We start from the raw sequence: 17537 nt of genomic DNA on the forward strand, positions 1-17537 counted from the left end.
ACTCATAAAGAAAATGTAAGATAAATGACTGATTCTTCCCTTTCAGTTACTAGTTTATAAAATAATGGATTTGTTCACTAATGTCCTATAACGGTGTCCAATTAGATTTTTAATTTTGGTTGTTTCTTTTAGTATGGATTCAAACTGTCATTCCCTATCTGAGTGGCATTGGACAAATCCCTTAACCCCTCTAAGCCTTAGTTTACCTAACTCTGAAATGGGGATGATGATGGTATCTACCTCCCAGAGTGATGAGATTTCAGAGATAACAATGTCTCTAAAGCACCCAAGCACACTATTGGTCACAGAGTCTCACTAAGTAAAAACATCTGTGTTCTTGTCATGATTTGAATTATAATCAGAAAATATTACTTTAGAATCTACTTCAAACTACTCCTATAGAACTTCTACTCTACTATTTTGAGTATTTTTCAATATGAATAATATGCTGCCTTTTACCTGCCTTTTTGAGGCTTGCTCTTTTTCTCCATCGTGTAATCAAAATAATACATCGTGGCAAGTTGTCTCTTACGACACAATTGATTTGATGACCATGCTTCATGTTTGAGAGGTTCAGAGGTTTTGACCCAGAAATCAAATGGCCAAAAAATCAGAATGTTCAACAAGTATATGAATGTTTCAAAGTTTGAGCAGTTTAGAGATGCAACTGGCCAGTGAGGTGTTCAAAGGAAGTAGAACATGGGGAAAGCCTTTAAATCTCTAAACACAACTATTTGCATGTTTCAGAATTCTTCTGACAACAACTCTAAGAGTAATTCTGAGCTCATGTAATCATGTGCTCAAATATAATGCCTGTTTATATGCATGGCTTGCATTTGGTAAGTCCTAGGTATTATTTAATATAGCCACAAAGCACCAAAAAAAAATACAAAAATAAGCAAAAAAAAAAAAAAAATCAACTGCTGCTCTTTTCATGGGGTTCTGTGCTTGTCTTTCATCAAGGAGAAGCTGAATTTACAACACAATTTTTTTTTTTTTTTTTGGTGGGTATTAAGGAGAGTACCTATGCATGGAGCACCGGGTGTGATCCATAAACAATAAATCTTGGAATACTGAAAAAATAAAGTTAAAAAAAGAGACATTAAAGAAAAAATAGCCAAGAGCCAGAAAAAAATATAAAAATAAAGGAGAAGAAATGAGAGAAACTTCTTTTGTAAGGAGCCATGCAGTCTAGTAAAAAGAATTAATTCAGTGTGGCCAATTCATTATGGATCAGTTTTTTTTTCCCAAAATAATCTGATATTCTAATTTGCTTTAAGGATATAAATACAACTCTAGGTCACGAAATGTTTAAATTTTAAAGAAGAGATGTCAAATATACTGAATTCAACTGGGATAGAATCCCAACTTGACTTTTATTTTCTGAATATAGTATCAAAGCAGACTCTTTTTAAAAAATGGGGTTTACAGGTCGTGACTTATCTTCCGTTTAAGAAAAAAATCTAGTCATTCTATATTATCATGAAAGTATGGCTTCTGGCAAAGGATAGCTCACGCCAACATACTCAAAACATGTTATCAGACTACAAAATGATAGCTGTGTTCCCTGGGCATATCTTGCTTTAATTTTCTTGTCAAGCAGAAGTATGTGGTTAAGATATCTATCATCAGTGATTTTCTTCAATGCTGTAGAGACAGTTATGATAGGTAAGAAAGTTCAGGAAGTCCATATCACAGAAAAATGTCAAGTTCAAAAACACTACAATAAGCAAGAAATTAATTCAAAAGACTCTCATCAGGTGTCAGAGAAATGGTGTCAGTTCTGGGTGAGAGGCTCTGCTGAATTTTTATTTTTTCTCATTATTCCATTATGACAGATATGAGAGAATTAGAGTTGATTCCTTTAAAAATAATTGCCGTCACTGAATCTGATGAAAGATAAGTTGCACTTTTTAACTCAACTGATGATGGAAGTATACTTGGGCCCTATGTTCACATGGCGTATTTTGAAATATTTTTACCTTGATCTAGAGAGTGACTTTGCCAAAATATTTTAATAACTAAGCAGGTAAAAAATATTATTCCATTTACATCCTCTGAAAATGTAAATAATTTGAAGGTATTATTGAAGACAATTCCAGAAGGGAGTGGGGCTTTTTTGATTTTATATTTTTCTTCATCCAAATGAAAGTTAAAAACAGCACCACCATCTAATGACAGGCTCAAATTACTCAGGTTACTCAGAGGTTGTCTAAATTTGCAATTTTAATAAAATCTTTTTTTAGTTACAAAAGTTATACACGCTTATTGGCAGAAATTGAAACAATACAAAAACAATGAGGGGCACCTGGGTGGCTCAGCCAGTTAAGCAACGGACTTTTGATTTCAGCTCAGGTCATGATCTCAGGGTCATGGGATGAGCGCCATGTTGGGCTCCGTGCTCAGTGGGGAATCTGAGATTCTCTTCCTCTCCTCCTCCCTCTTCCTCTGCCACTCTCCCCCCAACTTGTTCGCGTTCACACTATCTCTCTCAAATAAAAAAATCTTTAAAAAAGAAAAGAAACAATATAAAAATAATGAAAAACTGAATTTCTGGGGCACCTGGGTGTCTCAGTCAGTTAAGCATCTGCCTTTGGCTCAGGTCATGATCCCAGGGTCCTGGGATCAAGCCCCGCATCAAGCTCCCTGCTCAGCGGAGAGTCTGCTTCTCCCTCTTCCTCTGCCACTCCCCCTGCTTATGCCCTCTCACTCTCTCTCACTCACTCTCCCTCTATCTCAAATAAATAAATAAATAAAATTTTTAAAAAAAGAAAAGAAAAGAAAAACAATTTCTGCCTCCAAAGTCCAATTCTCAGTGGTAACAACTGGTGATACTTCAGTGTTTCCTTTCTAGACCTTTACAAATCTATTTAATATATACATGTATAGTATACTTGGCAATTTGCTTTCTTTTTCTTTGCAAAAAGATGAACAACTTTCTATACTGCTATTCATTCTTTTACACTATTGCATAATATTCCATTGGCTGAATATCTCAGAATTTATTTGATTACTCTATATTTTTATAAGCGTGAAGATTGTTTCCAATTTATATTTACTATTTCAACCATGCATTTTACTTCAAAGATTTATCAGGCTTTAATGCTGGAAAATAAAATTCAAGCAGAAATTGACATTTCAACTATGGGTAGGTGTTAAATTAAACCTATTCTGTGTGCCTATTATATGAGGCACAGGACTTCCTAGGTACTGTCTAGGACAAGGGAAATGACCATGCAGCTGGCATGTCTATGGACACAGCAGCCATTTTGTGACTATGAGGTCAAGACCATAAGAACCAAAGAGATGTGTGTATAGATGTCATCAATTCTGGACTTCTCAATATGTATGAAAAGTAAACCTTTTTTCTTTAAACCCCTATAGGTCAAGTGTTCTGTTACCTGTGACCAAATATTTTTATTCATTGATCCAGTCTCTGAACTGCACATTTAAGACCAGGAAAGCAGAAGCATCTTCTGCTTTGTAAGTAATTTGGAGCTCTTTTTCTGTAGCGCAGAATTCCTCACGCAATGGTATGAAGTACCAGTTCTGTGAGGCTGCTTTTGCCTGGGAGGATTTCACACAAATCACAAAGTAGGTAGAAGGGCACAATATCCAGTATTTGACAGGTAGCATGAAATAAAATGCAGTGTGGAAGATACTGTTGCTGGTTAAGAACACAGATAGTTATGTACAATGACAGGAGGAAACATACAGCTCTACATGGGAAAGCTTTTTGATGGTAGCTTTCAGGGCATCCCTATAAGATATAATTATATTGTCTTCCAGGGACAACTTGCAGTTTATCTCTACATAAAGGTTCCGCCTGAGGATTTACAGGGTTATTCACAGAAGCTTTCTGGGTCAGAATATTGCAGTAACCATAAACTGATAGTGAAGAACATGCTTGGTCAATTTCCTTGGAAAAATCCAATTATCAGCAAGAGAAGACACACTAAAAGAAAGAATTAGACAAAGATGAGTAGAAATAGAACATTAGGTTTTAAATGTGTTCATCAGTCTGCTGGGGGCCTCCTGGGTGACCAGTGGGGTGTGAGGGACGCCACAGTTAATCAAAAACTCATTCTGCACCAAAAGCTAACTTGGCAGTCAACTTCACTTTTCCAGGGCTGCTATTGAGATAATCAGCTCCTGGAAACAACTGTGTTCCCAGAAATGCTCTTGGGGGGGTTCTTGGGACAAATGGCTCATCAGCCCAAGACAAATCATAAAAGGAGAAGGGACAAGAGGGATTCAACAGAGGGGAGTGGAGGAGAGGGAATCGGGTCCCTTTAACCTGTAAACTGTTGAATGACAGAGATGTGTGAAAGTGAGCAAGCTGTCAGCCCCGCTGTGGCTGACATGGGGGACTTGTGCAGTGTAATTGACATGACCTACTCACAACAAGCTAAGTGTTCCTGTCATGCCAGACTCTATCTCCCCTCCCCTGGTGACCTGTGATACTAGCATGAAGGTCTGTGTTGCTGAGGCAAAATGCCTGAGCTACACGGGCATCCATTTGGATGATCAGGACTTTGTCCTGTGGATGCTTTCCTTAGTCCTCATTTGGCTTTCTGAGCATTGATGATGAGAACAGCTTCCCATGCCCCGTAACTGGCATTTCTGTGTTAGTCTTCCCATAGCATGTGCTAGCCAAGAGAGACCCCAGTCACAGCCCTGGGAAAGTTGAGAAGAAGGAAGATAAACTTCAGAGAAAGGCAGGTCTGAGTTCAAACCATGATGACTTCACACATCAAAAAAACTGTGTATGGCCTTGGGTTTTATCAGCTATTAAATGAGGGATTGTGTTTCTACTTCCCGGGGCCGTTGAGAGGATGAAACAAGCTAATGTAAATAATGTACTTCTTGAAGAGACTGGCACAGAGAACCACATATAATTGTTTTATTGTTACTGTTGTCAGCATAATGTTTGTTATTGTTTTCAGTGCCCAAATAGGCTTTTCTGTGCACTACACCCTCTCGTCTTCTCTTGACCATTCACTCCTTGGCAAAATGTAGGAGCCGTAAAGGAGGTTTTGGCGCAGCCGGGGATATAAACATGACTGGGACATGGTCCTGTGGGCGCAGGGGGTTTAGACCCTAGAGAAGTAAGACACTTGCTGGTCTTCCAGAACCCTGTCCCTCCTTCTCTCACTCCACACTCTCCGTGGCAACCACCACGGCCTGTCTGAAATGCGAATTTGTCGTGCTTCTCCCCTGCTGAAATCCGAATCCCCTCCTAAAACTGGGGTTTCTTCAGGTTTGGGGGGGCTTCTTCCCAGGGACAGACTATTTCCAGAAGGGGTGGTTAGTTAATATGTTTGGCATTGTGGAGCAGGGTCTTTGTTGTCAGTATTCCATTCTGTCCTCAAAGCAGCTACAGACATAATACACGAATAGACGGAGTTGGATGTGGCTGGAAACCGCCCAGGAGTCGTAGTTTGGGGATCCCTGCTAGACCAGACCTGAAGCACCCCTGCCCTCCTCCATCCCTTGTTCCCGCCTTGCAGCATCTGCCCTCGTTGGGCCGACTGCACAGCCCGAGTGTCCCTCACTTGCCCACTTGAGAGTCTTTGACTTGCTGCTGTCTCTGCCTAGAATACTCTTCTTCTCCCTCTTACCTGGATAAATCTGGCAGGTTTCCTGATTCCTCCTTAGCTGACCACTTCTCCAGATAGCTCTTCCTCATTTCTCCTCCACTCCTCTGCAAGGACATACCATAGGTGCCATATTTTCCTCTAACACGCTCCAATGACACAAAAAAACACTATCGCGGTGCCTTTTCATTCACTTGTCTGTATCCCCGAATACACAGCAGGTCCGCTAGAGGTGGAGGAGGGAATTATATTTACTTATTTAGTCGACAAGTATTTAGGGAATCCCTACTTCATGCCAAGCATTGTACGAGGTGGTAGAGATCCAGCAGTTGACAAAGATAAGTATGTTACCTTTCCTCGGGGACGTGGTCAAACAAAACATAAACAGATGAATAAATAATGCCAACGAAGACAGATTATAAGATATCTGTCTCTGTAAAAACAAAGACAGGGAATAATGGGGGTTGGGTGGACTGAGGGTCAGGAAGCCTGCTCTGGAGAATATGGTCAAAGAAGACCTCCTATTTATAAAGGAGCTCAGCTAACTTAGAGGGCTGGGGAGGATGAGGGTGTGAAAAGCTGGAAGCTGAGAGGCATGAGATAAGGTGTGCCAAGAGGAACAATTCCTTTTATTAATGTAATCCTAGGGCATGTTACAGTGCCTGAACAGTAATGGGCCCTTGGTTGGGTTTCGATAACTGTTTCAGTGACAGCCCCCGAAACAGATCCTGGGACAAGAATTTTGACTCAAGAAGTTTACCTGGAAGGTGATACCAAGAGGCACGATGATGAGGAGGAAGTTGAGACAGGGAAAGGAGGAAGGCCCGTGACAGATATGAATGACCAGAGAGAGACGTTGCTGTAGACTACGGAGGCTCCATCTCAAAGGGCAGCCTCTGAGAAACTGTACTAAACACGCCTCAGAGTTTCCCCAGCAGAGGGGCAGGAACACTGGGATTTTGTCCACTCATTTCTATCCCAAATTGGTTGGAAGCCGGCGAGAATTAAGTCCAGGGGACTTCCACTATGCCGCAGTCACAGGCCGGACACCTTCCTGCTGCCCAAGGGGGCCCTCAGCAAAGAGGCTCAGGGGTTGGAGGGCGGAGCCTTGGGTCTGTGCATGGACCAGACTGGCTCCCTGAGGCTGCAGGTGAGGCTCAGCCTAGGTGCTAGAGGCAAGGCATCAGGAGCTTCTGCTACAATAACTCTGTGAATAAGTGACTGAGTGATAAAAGGATGAATAGTTGTAGCCAATGGAGGAGAAGAGAATCAATGCAATAAGCCCAAGGTGAGTGGTAGGAAATAACAGGAAATACGGGATATGAGGGATGAGTCAATGAAATAAACCCAAGGCTCTTGCTCCTGGGGAGAGCCCAGGAAGGTCCCGCAGTGTGCTGGCACCCAACTGATGGTGCACTTCTCCTTCTAATCAAGTTTGCCGGTACTAAGACGGTAGCTTGGAGTAGGCCATGGCAGAAGTAGTCACATCATGGAAACTGGCAAGTCAAATGCTAGAAATCAATAGCATTCCTGGAGTTCTGGTTGTCAGTGCATAGCTCAGTGGCATCGTGAGTATGATGAGTACCTGGTTTCAATTTTCCAATCTCTGTCATACTAGTCTCCTTATTCTCACTTTATTTCTTCCAAGGTAGACTTCGTGCCTGAGGTTGTGCATCAGGCCATAGAAAATGTCCCCTCCCTAACTTTCCTACAGACCACAGGTCCCTGTGAGAGCCATTAATCAACCTGATTTCCTGTCCTCCTCTAACCTATTGCTTTCCACTATGCCTCACAAATTAACCAGAACGATTAATAGCATCTTTCATTGATATTCCTTGTGTGGTTTAATTAGTTCTGAGGAGGAAGCCGCTTGCCATCTTTTCAGGGAAAAACCTTTGGTAACATTAAGTGTGCAAAGATGTGCCTGCTATGGCTGGTTTTGGTTTATGGATGCTTATGAAGCCAGAAAATGCAAAGGAATGCTTCTGTCTCTTTCACCTGAATATATTTCTAATCAGTCTGCATGCAAGGGAAATCTCTGCTGGTTAATTATGTCCATTTAGAGAATAATTTTTTGTTGTTAGGAACAGAGCTGTAGATCACCCAAGACAGTAGTGAAATGAGAGTTCATCGCAGGAGATTTATTTCTGTCTCTTGAATTCAAGGGAAGTGAATGATTGGGACAGTGGCTATGATCATTGATTATCTTAGAATGTGCTGGAGGGCGAGGTGTCTGCTTTGTTTGAGATTTGGAAGCTTGAGGAAAGATAGCCGCATAAAGATTTTATAATTTCACTCGGTTGGGTAAGTGGACTTTTACCTCAAGGTTATGACCCTAGTATCTACAAAGGTGAGTCGATTGCATTACCAGAAGGAACACAGTGCTGAGGATGTACACACAGAGCCCAGGATGTGGAAAAAATGACATCTGCGTGCATGTGCACACACACAGATTCCCTGTCTTCACATCTCTCATCAGATTGCTTGTCATCCCTGCAGACCCAGTGGCGGTGTTTCTCTCATCGCTTCCTTATACCTCACATAGGCAGTCCCCTCAGGCCCTTCTCTCTCCTCAGACACAGGACCCGCCTCCAGTTTTCATTCCATCTTGGCCACACAGCCCCTCTTTCTCCCAGCATTTGCCTTGCAGAGTCGAGGATTTATAAGACACACAGACCTTCTTCTTGTTCATTTTAACGGCCTCTCCGAGGAATGGTTGTGAAGCTAAGGAAGCTTCTGTCTCTTTACAATGTCTTCCAAGAACCTCCTTCTAAAATCCTCCATCCAATCAAGAGTGGAAGGAGGGAGGGATGGAAGAAAGGAAGGAAAGAAGGAAAAAGGGAGGGAGAACAAATTGAGCACAAAACATCCATTCTGCTTGACTAGTGAGCTTGCCTATATGTGCCGATGAGACACTGAAGAGAAACATGGAGAGCCTCAGGCCACTACAGCATCATGGTGCATTTCTGGGCAAAGAGGATGGAACATTTGACAGTTACCTCCCACCCAGGTGGCTGGGAATTATTTTCCCTGCTATTGTACAGCTAATTAGAAGAATGCTGACTCAGGGAGTCCACAGAGACAGGACTAGCTCCAACTCTACTCTAGCCCGGTAGGGACAAGTGAATTTTCCTCTGGAGTTCTTGGATTCTTCAGTAGTGTGGTGGTAGTAGTAATAGTAGCAGAGGAAGGAAGAGGAGGAGACGCTTTAATGTTTGCTGAGGGCTGTGAACTTGACGCTTTGCATACGTTCCCCCAGCTAAAGCACGCCAAACTCTGTGAGGTAAACACTATTCTTCTCAGCCTCTTTCACGATCCGGTTGCCACACTGACCTTCCCCTGGCAAGCCTTTCCTCCCTTGGGGTTTCACTTGAGCTGTTCCCTCTTCCCAGAGCACTTCCCTCCACTCCGCACAGCTTCCTCTCCTTCATCCTCAAGGTCTTAGCTTACATGTGACTTTCCTCAGGTGTACCTCCCTGTCTAGAAGAGCCTCCCCGTGAAAACACATAACACGATTTGGAATTGCGTTCTTTCTGACTCTCCGCTATCCAGAGTTGAGCTCCACAGTGAGCAGCGGCCTCTTTGTCTTTGTGTTTTCTCTTTTTTATCTTCCTGTCGCCCCACAGCTGGAACCGAGTAAGTGCACCATTAAACATCTGCTGAATGAACCAGTGAATTAGTCCTGATTTAAGAGATGTAGGAACTGATGTTTGGAGAAGTTAAATAACCTGCTCAGTGTCAGACAGTTGAGAATTGGACTAAAACTCGGGTTCTGCCTGACTCCCACCACTGCTCTGCCCCCTACGGAGGAGTGGCTGGGCAGACTTCTGGGAGGGAAACTGTGAGGGCATTTCTGAGTTCCCTCTCACTGTACATTCCTCTTCAACACTAAGGGAATTTTGACCCACCAAAGAGCTTCCAGTCCCCTCTCCCCACTCTGTCTTGATGTATTCCAATTACAGAACTAGGCCCCTGGCTGATACAGTCTGAAGGAGTTGATTTACTCTCCCAAATATGGAATCAACCATGCCTGTAATACGTTATTCACTCAGCAGGATCTGACTCTCCGAGTGTTGTACCGACATTATCTGTTTAATCCTCACCCAACCCATGTGAATTTGATATCGGTCACACAGTGTGATTTCCCTTTAATCAGTAAAGACTGGGGGAAGGGAGAAAGTTAACCGGAAAGCCTGTGGGTATCTTATTTAACTGAAGTACAACGTCTTGTGTTTTCAGAGCTCGATAGAAGTTAAAAGAAAAACTAGTAGCATGTGCGGCTTTAACAGTCTGACACCTTCCTTCTATACATCTAACATTTTGAACAGTTAAATACATACTTATCATTCAATCTTACGTTCATTACATGGTAGTATTAATAATACCTTACTGTATATAAAGCACTTTAATGTAAGATGAAAAGCCAAGGGTAGTTCCCTTATAACTAGTAAGCACTGAAATTAACAGGATTTATCTTTATGTCCCTTCAACTCTAACTTGCTACATTTTCATGTTTCAAGTAATTTTTTAAAATGCACCTGCTTAGAGCCATTATGCTATTCTGCTACATCTTTAATATGGGAAAGCTAAGTTTCACACACACACACACACACACCGGTGCTGTTAAGAGAAAGTAATGACACATATGTTAAGTGCCAGGCCCAATACCAGGCCCATAGTAGGCACTTAATAATGGCAAGAATAGACAACGCCATGTACAAGTGCTGGTTACACACTTAGGACTCTTGACCCATGGAAGTGGCCGTGTGTAACTACCATATAATCTCTGCATGAATTGAGAGGGGCTGCACATAAATATGTATTCCATCTTATTGAGTTCTCTCAGTGACTCAAGAAGACACAGAGGACATTCCTGTCCTTCAGGTGAGGACGCCTGAATGGGGGAAGGGCTGTCTCCATAGCCACACCACAGAGTTGGGGCTCCATTACCCCACTCTTTCTTCTGGAAGAAGTCTTTCCAAAGGCAGGATTCTGACATGGCACGAAGCGCCGAGACATCCTGTATTTTATAATGCAACTTAGATTTAAGCACTGAGCACTTAAACTTACTTCCTCTTTATTCTTACCAATACTACGAGCTGACAGAAAGAGAGCATTTGGTCGTGAGAAGTGAGCAGATGCACACCACAGGGATAAAATTCCTGGTTCCCTTCATCCTTGGTGTTCTGTGTGTATCAGCCCCAGATGGTGGAGTGGCTTAGAGTAGCTTCTGAACGCCTCCTCAAATGCTATTGATGAGGCAAATTAGGAAGCAAAGCAAAGCAAAACAGATCAGTTTTTCTGGAGTGCTTGGATTCTGGTTCACTGGGACTGTTGGTCGTGTCAGTTTAGCTAGAGAGTAAGTCTGAATTTCCTGTTTTATGGCTTGGAACATCTTACCACGGAGCCTTCCACATCCATTGGAGTAATAACATTTGTTAATGTTTATTGAGTCCTGTCCTCTGCCAGGATCTGTTCTAAGTGCCTTGTACACGTTAACCCATATAAACACAGTTTTCTCTTACTATATCTACTATGTTTTTTTGGTCAAGTTGTTTCCATTTTTAAAAAACTAATTTTAAAAACTAAAAACTTAAAACTGCCTCACATAGAAAAAAAAAAAAAAGAGGTCCCCAAATATTCCTTTCCCCGTGAAGGTTTTATCATTAAGCACCTTTTTCCTATTACAGTAAGATGGCCATTTGAGGCCAACAGCTCTGAAAGTCTTCACTACCGAGTAAGACTGAGATGGCAGGTGTTACGTATAATACTCCTTTGGCCTTCTGTGCTTTCTTTCTTTTCTTTTTAAAAAGATTTTATTTATTTATTTGGTAGAGAGAGAGATCACAAGTAGGCAGAAAGGCAGCCAGAGAGAGGGGGGCAAGCAGGCTCCCCCCTGAGCAGAGATCCCGACTTGGGGCTCGATCCAAGGACCCTGGGATCATGACCCGAGCCGAAGGCAGAGGCTTAAGCCACTGAGCCACCCAGACGCCCCCTTCTGTGCTTTCTGACTAGACATGGTAACATTGCCAGTTCCAGCAGCCTTCTTGTCCACAGCCACTCTCTGCTTTATATCATGAATAGCAAAATGACCCAGAAGAGTTATTATCAATGCTGTTTTTACTGATAAGGAAACCAAGGCATGGGGAAATTAAGGAACCTTCCCAAGGTCACATTCCAGAGCCCATACACTTAACCCTTGCACAATATTTCTGCTTTACTGTACAAAATGAGCTAGTGTTCCTAATGGGACCCCAAGCTACCTTGAGAAGCTGAATTCCAAAATGAAAATAAAATAAGTGGGAGTATTGCAACATGGGTTAGTGTTAAGTGTGCTTGATTGACTTTCTTTGGAAATGAGCAGGAAATACTTTTGAATTTAGACAAACTAAGCAGACAAAGTTTAGCATTTGCTTCCCATCTTGGGCCATCCTTGGTCTCCCAGATGTATCTTCTTTCTTGAAGCCTTCCCTAATTTCTTGCTCCTAATGTTCGGTACCTAATTCCCACAGACCCATGTTCTATACCAGGATAGACTATCACATTAGTTGGTAACCAGTCAACCCTTCTAATAGTTGACAAAGAGCAACTAATACAGAGAGGTAACAATCAGGGAGGCTTTGAGGCTGACCTATAATAAAATCAGATGCTCTGAAATAGTACCTTTTAGATACTCATCTACTCTTCCCCAGCCCTTTAGCTCTCAAATTCTGACTATGCCATTAAAAAACAAAAACAAATACTATATTACTCCAAAAGATAAAAAATGTTAATCGCAGAAAATACAGATAAAACCAAAGGAAGAAAGCAAAGAGACACCTCAAATTCTTTCTACCTGGAGACCTCTGTCATTAATCCCTCAGTGTATGACTTTCCGGTTGTTTTAATGTGAGATCCTATCTCTACCTTCTGAGGCATGACAGCTCTTTACACAAACATGGATATTTTATATCGTGTTCAGTTTTCCTCCAAGCACAGTTACCCCAGCTTGCCAGATTATTTTTTTCAGACACCACCTCTGCAGTTCCCATCATCCTCCTGGCTTTCATCTTCCTGCCTGAACCATATATGATGCCATATTTTAGAAGAACTGTAACCTCTCTCAACCCAGACACTGAACTCCTATGACATACTTCACTAGATCAGTGTGATTCTAATAACTCTTTTCTTTTGTTTCTTTGTTCTCCACAGCTTTTTGCAATCTTTGCATTTGCAACATGCGGTGGCTATTCCGGAGGCCTGCGGCTGAGTGTGGACTGTGTCAACAAGACGGAAAGTAACCTCAGCATTGACATAGCATTTGCCTACCCATTCAGGTAGGGAATGGCTGTTCATGCTCACAGAGAGGGCACTTCCTTCTTTCTTATTTTTGAGGAAGGGGAGGGACAGACGGAAGAGAGAGGGAGAATCTTAAGCAAGCTCCACACGCAAGGCAGAGCCCGATGCTGGGCTCGATCTCACCACCCTGAGATCATGACCTGAGCCACAATCAAGAGTCTGATCATCAACCAACTGAGCCACCCAGATGCCCCTACCTAGTATTTTTCTTTTTTAAGATTTTTATTTATTTGTCAGAGAGAGAGAGCATAAGCAGGGGGAGTGACAGGCAGAGGGAGAAGCAGACTCCCCACTGAGCAAAGAGCCCAATACAGGACTTGATCCCAGTGTCCTGGGATCATGACCTGAGCCAAAGTCAGATGCTTAACCGACTGAGCCACCCAGGTGTCCCTGGTATTATTTTTTAAAACAACTTTCAGCACGATGTTTGGCATCTCCTTAATCTACTCTCTTGTTCACTTCATTTTAACTTTTATTGAGTAATCATTTTGTGTCAGACATGGTGCTGGCTCTGGAATAACAGAAAAAGGTAGAAATTGTCCCCTGAAAACCTTTCTTAAATAGGAAAGTACAATGTTTTCCGATATCTTTCCCATGAGCCCTTGATATTTAATGTTTAATAAAGAAGAGAAGGAGGGAGGGAGAGAAAGGGTGAGGGATAATTTTAAAATGTTATGGTCAAATAAATTTAAGAAATACTTCTTAGAACTCTGCTTTTCTAATGCACATTTTGAATCACCAAGAGAAACACAACGTTTCCCAAATATGTTTGACCGCAGACACCCTCTCTCACTGAGCATCTCAGAGGATCTGCGTGTCATGGAACGTGTCCTTATTATACTGATTTAGTGAAACTTCCCTAGTCTAAAACAAAAGTGCCTCAGCTCATAACCAATAAATCATGGGAAGTAGCATTTATACCAATATACTGAACGATTTTTAAGAGTAGAACTCACAAAAGCTGCAAACACCTTTGTTCAAGTAGATACTCTCTAAACTAATAAGACAGTACAAAGCTCAGAAATATTAAGCATAGATTCCCTGGTAATTTGGTAATAAAAGCTCCCTGTGTGAGTAGAAATGAGGCAAATGGGGGTGGGGGAAGAAGTGCTTGATACTTCTGAAGTTCTGGATGCGCTCCTTGGCTTATTGGAGAATGACCAAGCCAATGCACACTCACTGATCAATATGTGGGATCTAGGATAGAAGAAAAGAACTAGCAATGGCTGGGATCTAGCATAGGAGATAAGAAATGTCCATGGCTGGACAGCAAGGGTAGGGTGCTTGGTAACATTATTCGTGAAATTGTAAAGTCTGCATTGCCTTCTTCAGTGATTTTCTCCCAAATGATTGGTAGCAGCAGATGAGTCAAAGGTCAATCCATTAACATTTGAAGATCAGCAAGTCACTAGACATTGAGCACAGGTCTCTCTGTCTCTCACACTGGAAGATAGTAATCAAGAGACCTGTTTAGACAGGAAAACAGTGCCTGTTTTGTTTTGTCTTTGTTTTTGGTGGAGAGCAGGGTAATATATTTAATTTCATGCAATCCTTGGCTAAGTGTATACTTGAAAATACACTCCAAGCAAACAGTTTCTGGTATTGGGCTTAATTTTCTTCCTAAGACGTGTTACCAGCCCAATAAAAGGCAGCTGAAGAAATTGGATAAAAATGTTTATTGCCATCTGTGAAGACAGGGGCCCACTTCTTTGAAATATTTTTACTTGAGTTCTGAGACAAAGATAATCCACCATTATTTTTTCAGTAGCAGACACTTGTCTTCCAACCACTTCCTTTCTAAGAAACTCCGTATTATTTTTTTAGTAGCAGACACTTATCTTCTAACCACTACCTTTCTCAGAAGCTCTGTATCTAGAACAGATGGGAGTCCCCAAGAAAGCTGAATCCAGTGAGGAAAGGGGCTTCAAGCATAGAGTTGGTCTTCCTTCACCCCCTCCCTGCCACACACATCGTCCCCTCCCCTGCGGCAGCACTTCTTCCCATATCTCCTTAGAACCCTAGGTCTCCTATAAGCACTATAAAAACCACTCTTCTAGAAGAAAACAAGAAAGCTTTTGGCACTCAGCTTACCACATCTGTATAGCACTCAGCGTCTACTATTCAGGAATCAAGATTAGCCCACTCATCCCACAGAGTATCTTGCACTTTTGTCCCATTAGTGTCCATCTAAGAGATACCCATACCATTCCAAAGAGGCTCTGGTTTTTACTAGAGTTGCAATTTCATTCATACATTTGGATAATTCAGAATGGTGTGCCATTATCTTCTTAGGGAAGCTGTCAGTGGTAAGTGACCACATCTAGATCTATAGAGATTATTTTGGTGTCATTTGTTTCAGAAGCAGTTGGGTTAACAAGAGGCTAGTGTGTAAATCACTCAAAAGGTTATTTTCTCTCAAAACTTTACAAGCCAATGCCAATGATTTGGTCATAATCTGAGAAATAAAAAAAGAGCATCCAGCAGCTTCTAACTATTCAGTTAATTGCAAACACAAGGAAGGCAATAAACTCTAATGCCAAGGCTGTAAATGACAGAGCAAATAAAGCTACTAAACTTCCTTATCAGATTATCAGGTGTGGGATAAAGTCAATTTAGAAAATGCTAGGTAATTTACAAAATATCTACATGCTACTTCTGATAAATATGACAAAGTGTGTAACTCCTTAATACCACCATATGTACATTTTTTTGGGCTCATATCGGAAGGAATTTACATTCAGCAATATATTCCTTTTACTATGGACATAAAACATTTGTCTTCTGACCTTCCTTTGACTCCTGATCAAAATGAGCAAGAAATACTTAGCTGTTCTCTCACTTACTGTATGTGTTAATTTGGTTTAAAAAAAAAAAAACTTATTGGATAGTTTGGAGGGTTCTGGATTCAAAATGTTTAGCCCTTTATACACAGAAGTGTGAAGTAGAGTTTTTTTTTTTATCATAAGAATTTTAATTTTTCTAGAAAGTATACTTGAAGAATGCCAACTAACACTCTGCATGGATCCTCAATCCATGTCAAATGGAAGCTAAAGGTTAGAGCAGAGAGTTTGTGGGCTATGAGAACAAAGATTTTCATGGCAAAGGTTAGTTCTGATGGTTCCAAGTGATGAATAAATAAGTCTGCAAATTCTTATTGCAAGTCTGCTATAAGCCTGCCAAACACTGTACTAGCCACCTTCATGTATATTATGTGATCCTAACACCAACCCAGTGAAGCAGATCACCATCACTCTGACTGAAAAGACTGAGTGGAGAAAAATTGGGACAAGTTCACATAGAAAATCTATTCTAAACTTTTAGATTTCATATATTCTACTAGCTTGAATAAAAACTAAAGAAAACAACATTCAGACTGTTTGAAGCATGGTAAGTTAGAGCAAAAAGTATGGTAGAGAAAAGTGACAAGGGTGGAAAGGCGGTTCATGGAAAGATTTTAGAAGACCTGGAATTTCTAAGGGATTGAATAGAGACAAGGAGCTAAAGGTGATGAAAAGAGAATCATGGGGAAAACCTTTTGAAGCAGAGAATGTAGATTTGGATTTGATCATGCAGAGTTTGGGGTGCTTTCTGTCAAGAAAGTTTGTGCTAAGCCCATGGAGGGAGAGGTGAAGCCAGAATGAAGTGCAAAAGAGTTGTTTTCATGTAATGAAAAGGATGTCCTGGAAGAAGAGAGGTCACCAAGAGAAATGCAAGAATGGGAGTGCAGTGCTTACCTCTGGGCTATGCCTGCAAATGAAGGACGAGAGGAATGACTGAGGAAACCAAGAGGAGCCAAGCAGAGAAGAAGAGGTGAGACAACCAGCAAAGTGTAGGCTTCACAGTAGGTAAGAATGTGTCCTATGTGCTACCAGTCAGCATGAGTAGCGCCACCCAGTACTTCAAAGAAGTAAAGAAGCAAAAACTATGAAAAGACCAGTGGATGTAACTGATAGTGGTTATTAAGGACTTCTTAGTGGAAAAGAAATTGTGCCAGACTGTTGAAGAATGACAAGGAGAATTTGGTACACTTTCCCTCAGACAAGTAGAGTGCATAATTCCAGGGATTCTAACTGTCTTACCTAAAGCCTGCGTGAGATGATGTTGATGGAGAACATTCACCTCCTGCTTCTTGTAAGTAATTAGCTCATTTGATGATGTGGTGATAAACTTCCCACTTTGGCTAAACAATAATAAATTTTCCAGTGTGTAAGGATCTCCCATTATTTGAGAACAACTGAATATAAAGAATACAAGATGGTTTAAAATGAAAAATAAATTATTATATCACTTACATGTCTTGGGAATCCCCCAGCAAAATTAAAAATCGTAGGTATACTGTCAATTTCAAGCATTATTGTAGATTAAGGAGTACTAATTACTGCTTTAGCTAATTAACAAGATTGCCCTTGGTTAATTTATCCTTAAAAAGATAACCAGAGATATAGAAAAGGAAGTGTGTACAAAGGTATTTATTGTTGTATCATTTTAAGTTCTTCAAAATTAGAAACAACTTATATGCCCCAAATAGGGAATTGTTTAAATAAATTGTGACATACCCATAAAATGAGAGACTAGAATATCCACAATAGCCAACTGTGGGAA

General features: G+C 41.2%; 1 protein-coding gene across 4 annotated transcripts in view; it reads left to right on the plus strand.

Moving 5' to 3' along the window:
• The window catches only part of SYNPR (synaptoporin), a 320804-nt gene that overhangs the window by 182546 nt on the left and 120721 nt on the right, over positions 1–17537 (plus strand). For all 4 annotated transcript variants that reach the window (XM_059161412.1, XM_059161410.1, XM_059161414.1 and 1 more), the window contains one exon: positions 12789–12913. In XM_059161412.1, coding sequence (XP_059017395.1) covers positions 12789–12913 — 125 coding nt within the window. The remainder of the gene's footprint in view (positions 1–12788; positions 12914–17537) is intronic.

Source organism: Mustela lutreola, chromosome 2 (assembly GCF_030435805.1).
Source record: "Mustela lutreola isolate mMusLut2 chromosome 2, mMusLut2.pri, whole genome shotgun sequence".
Taxonomy (NCBI): Eukaryota; Metazoa; Chordata; class Mammalia; order Carnivora; family Mustelidae; genus Mustela; species Mustela lutreola.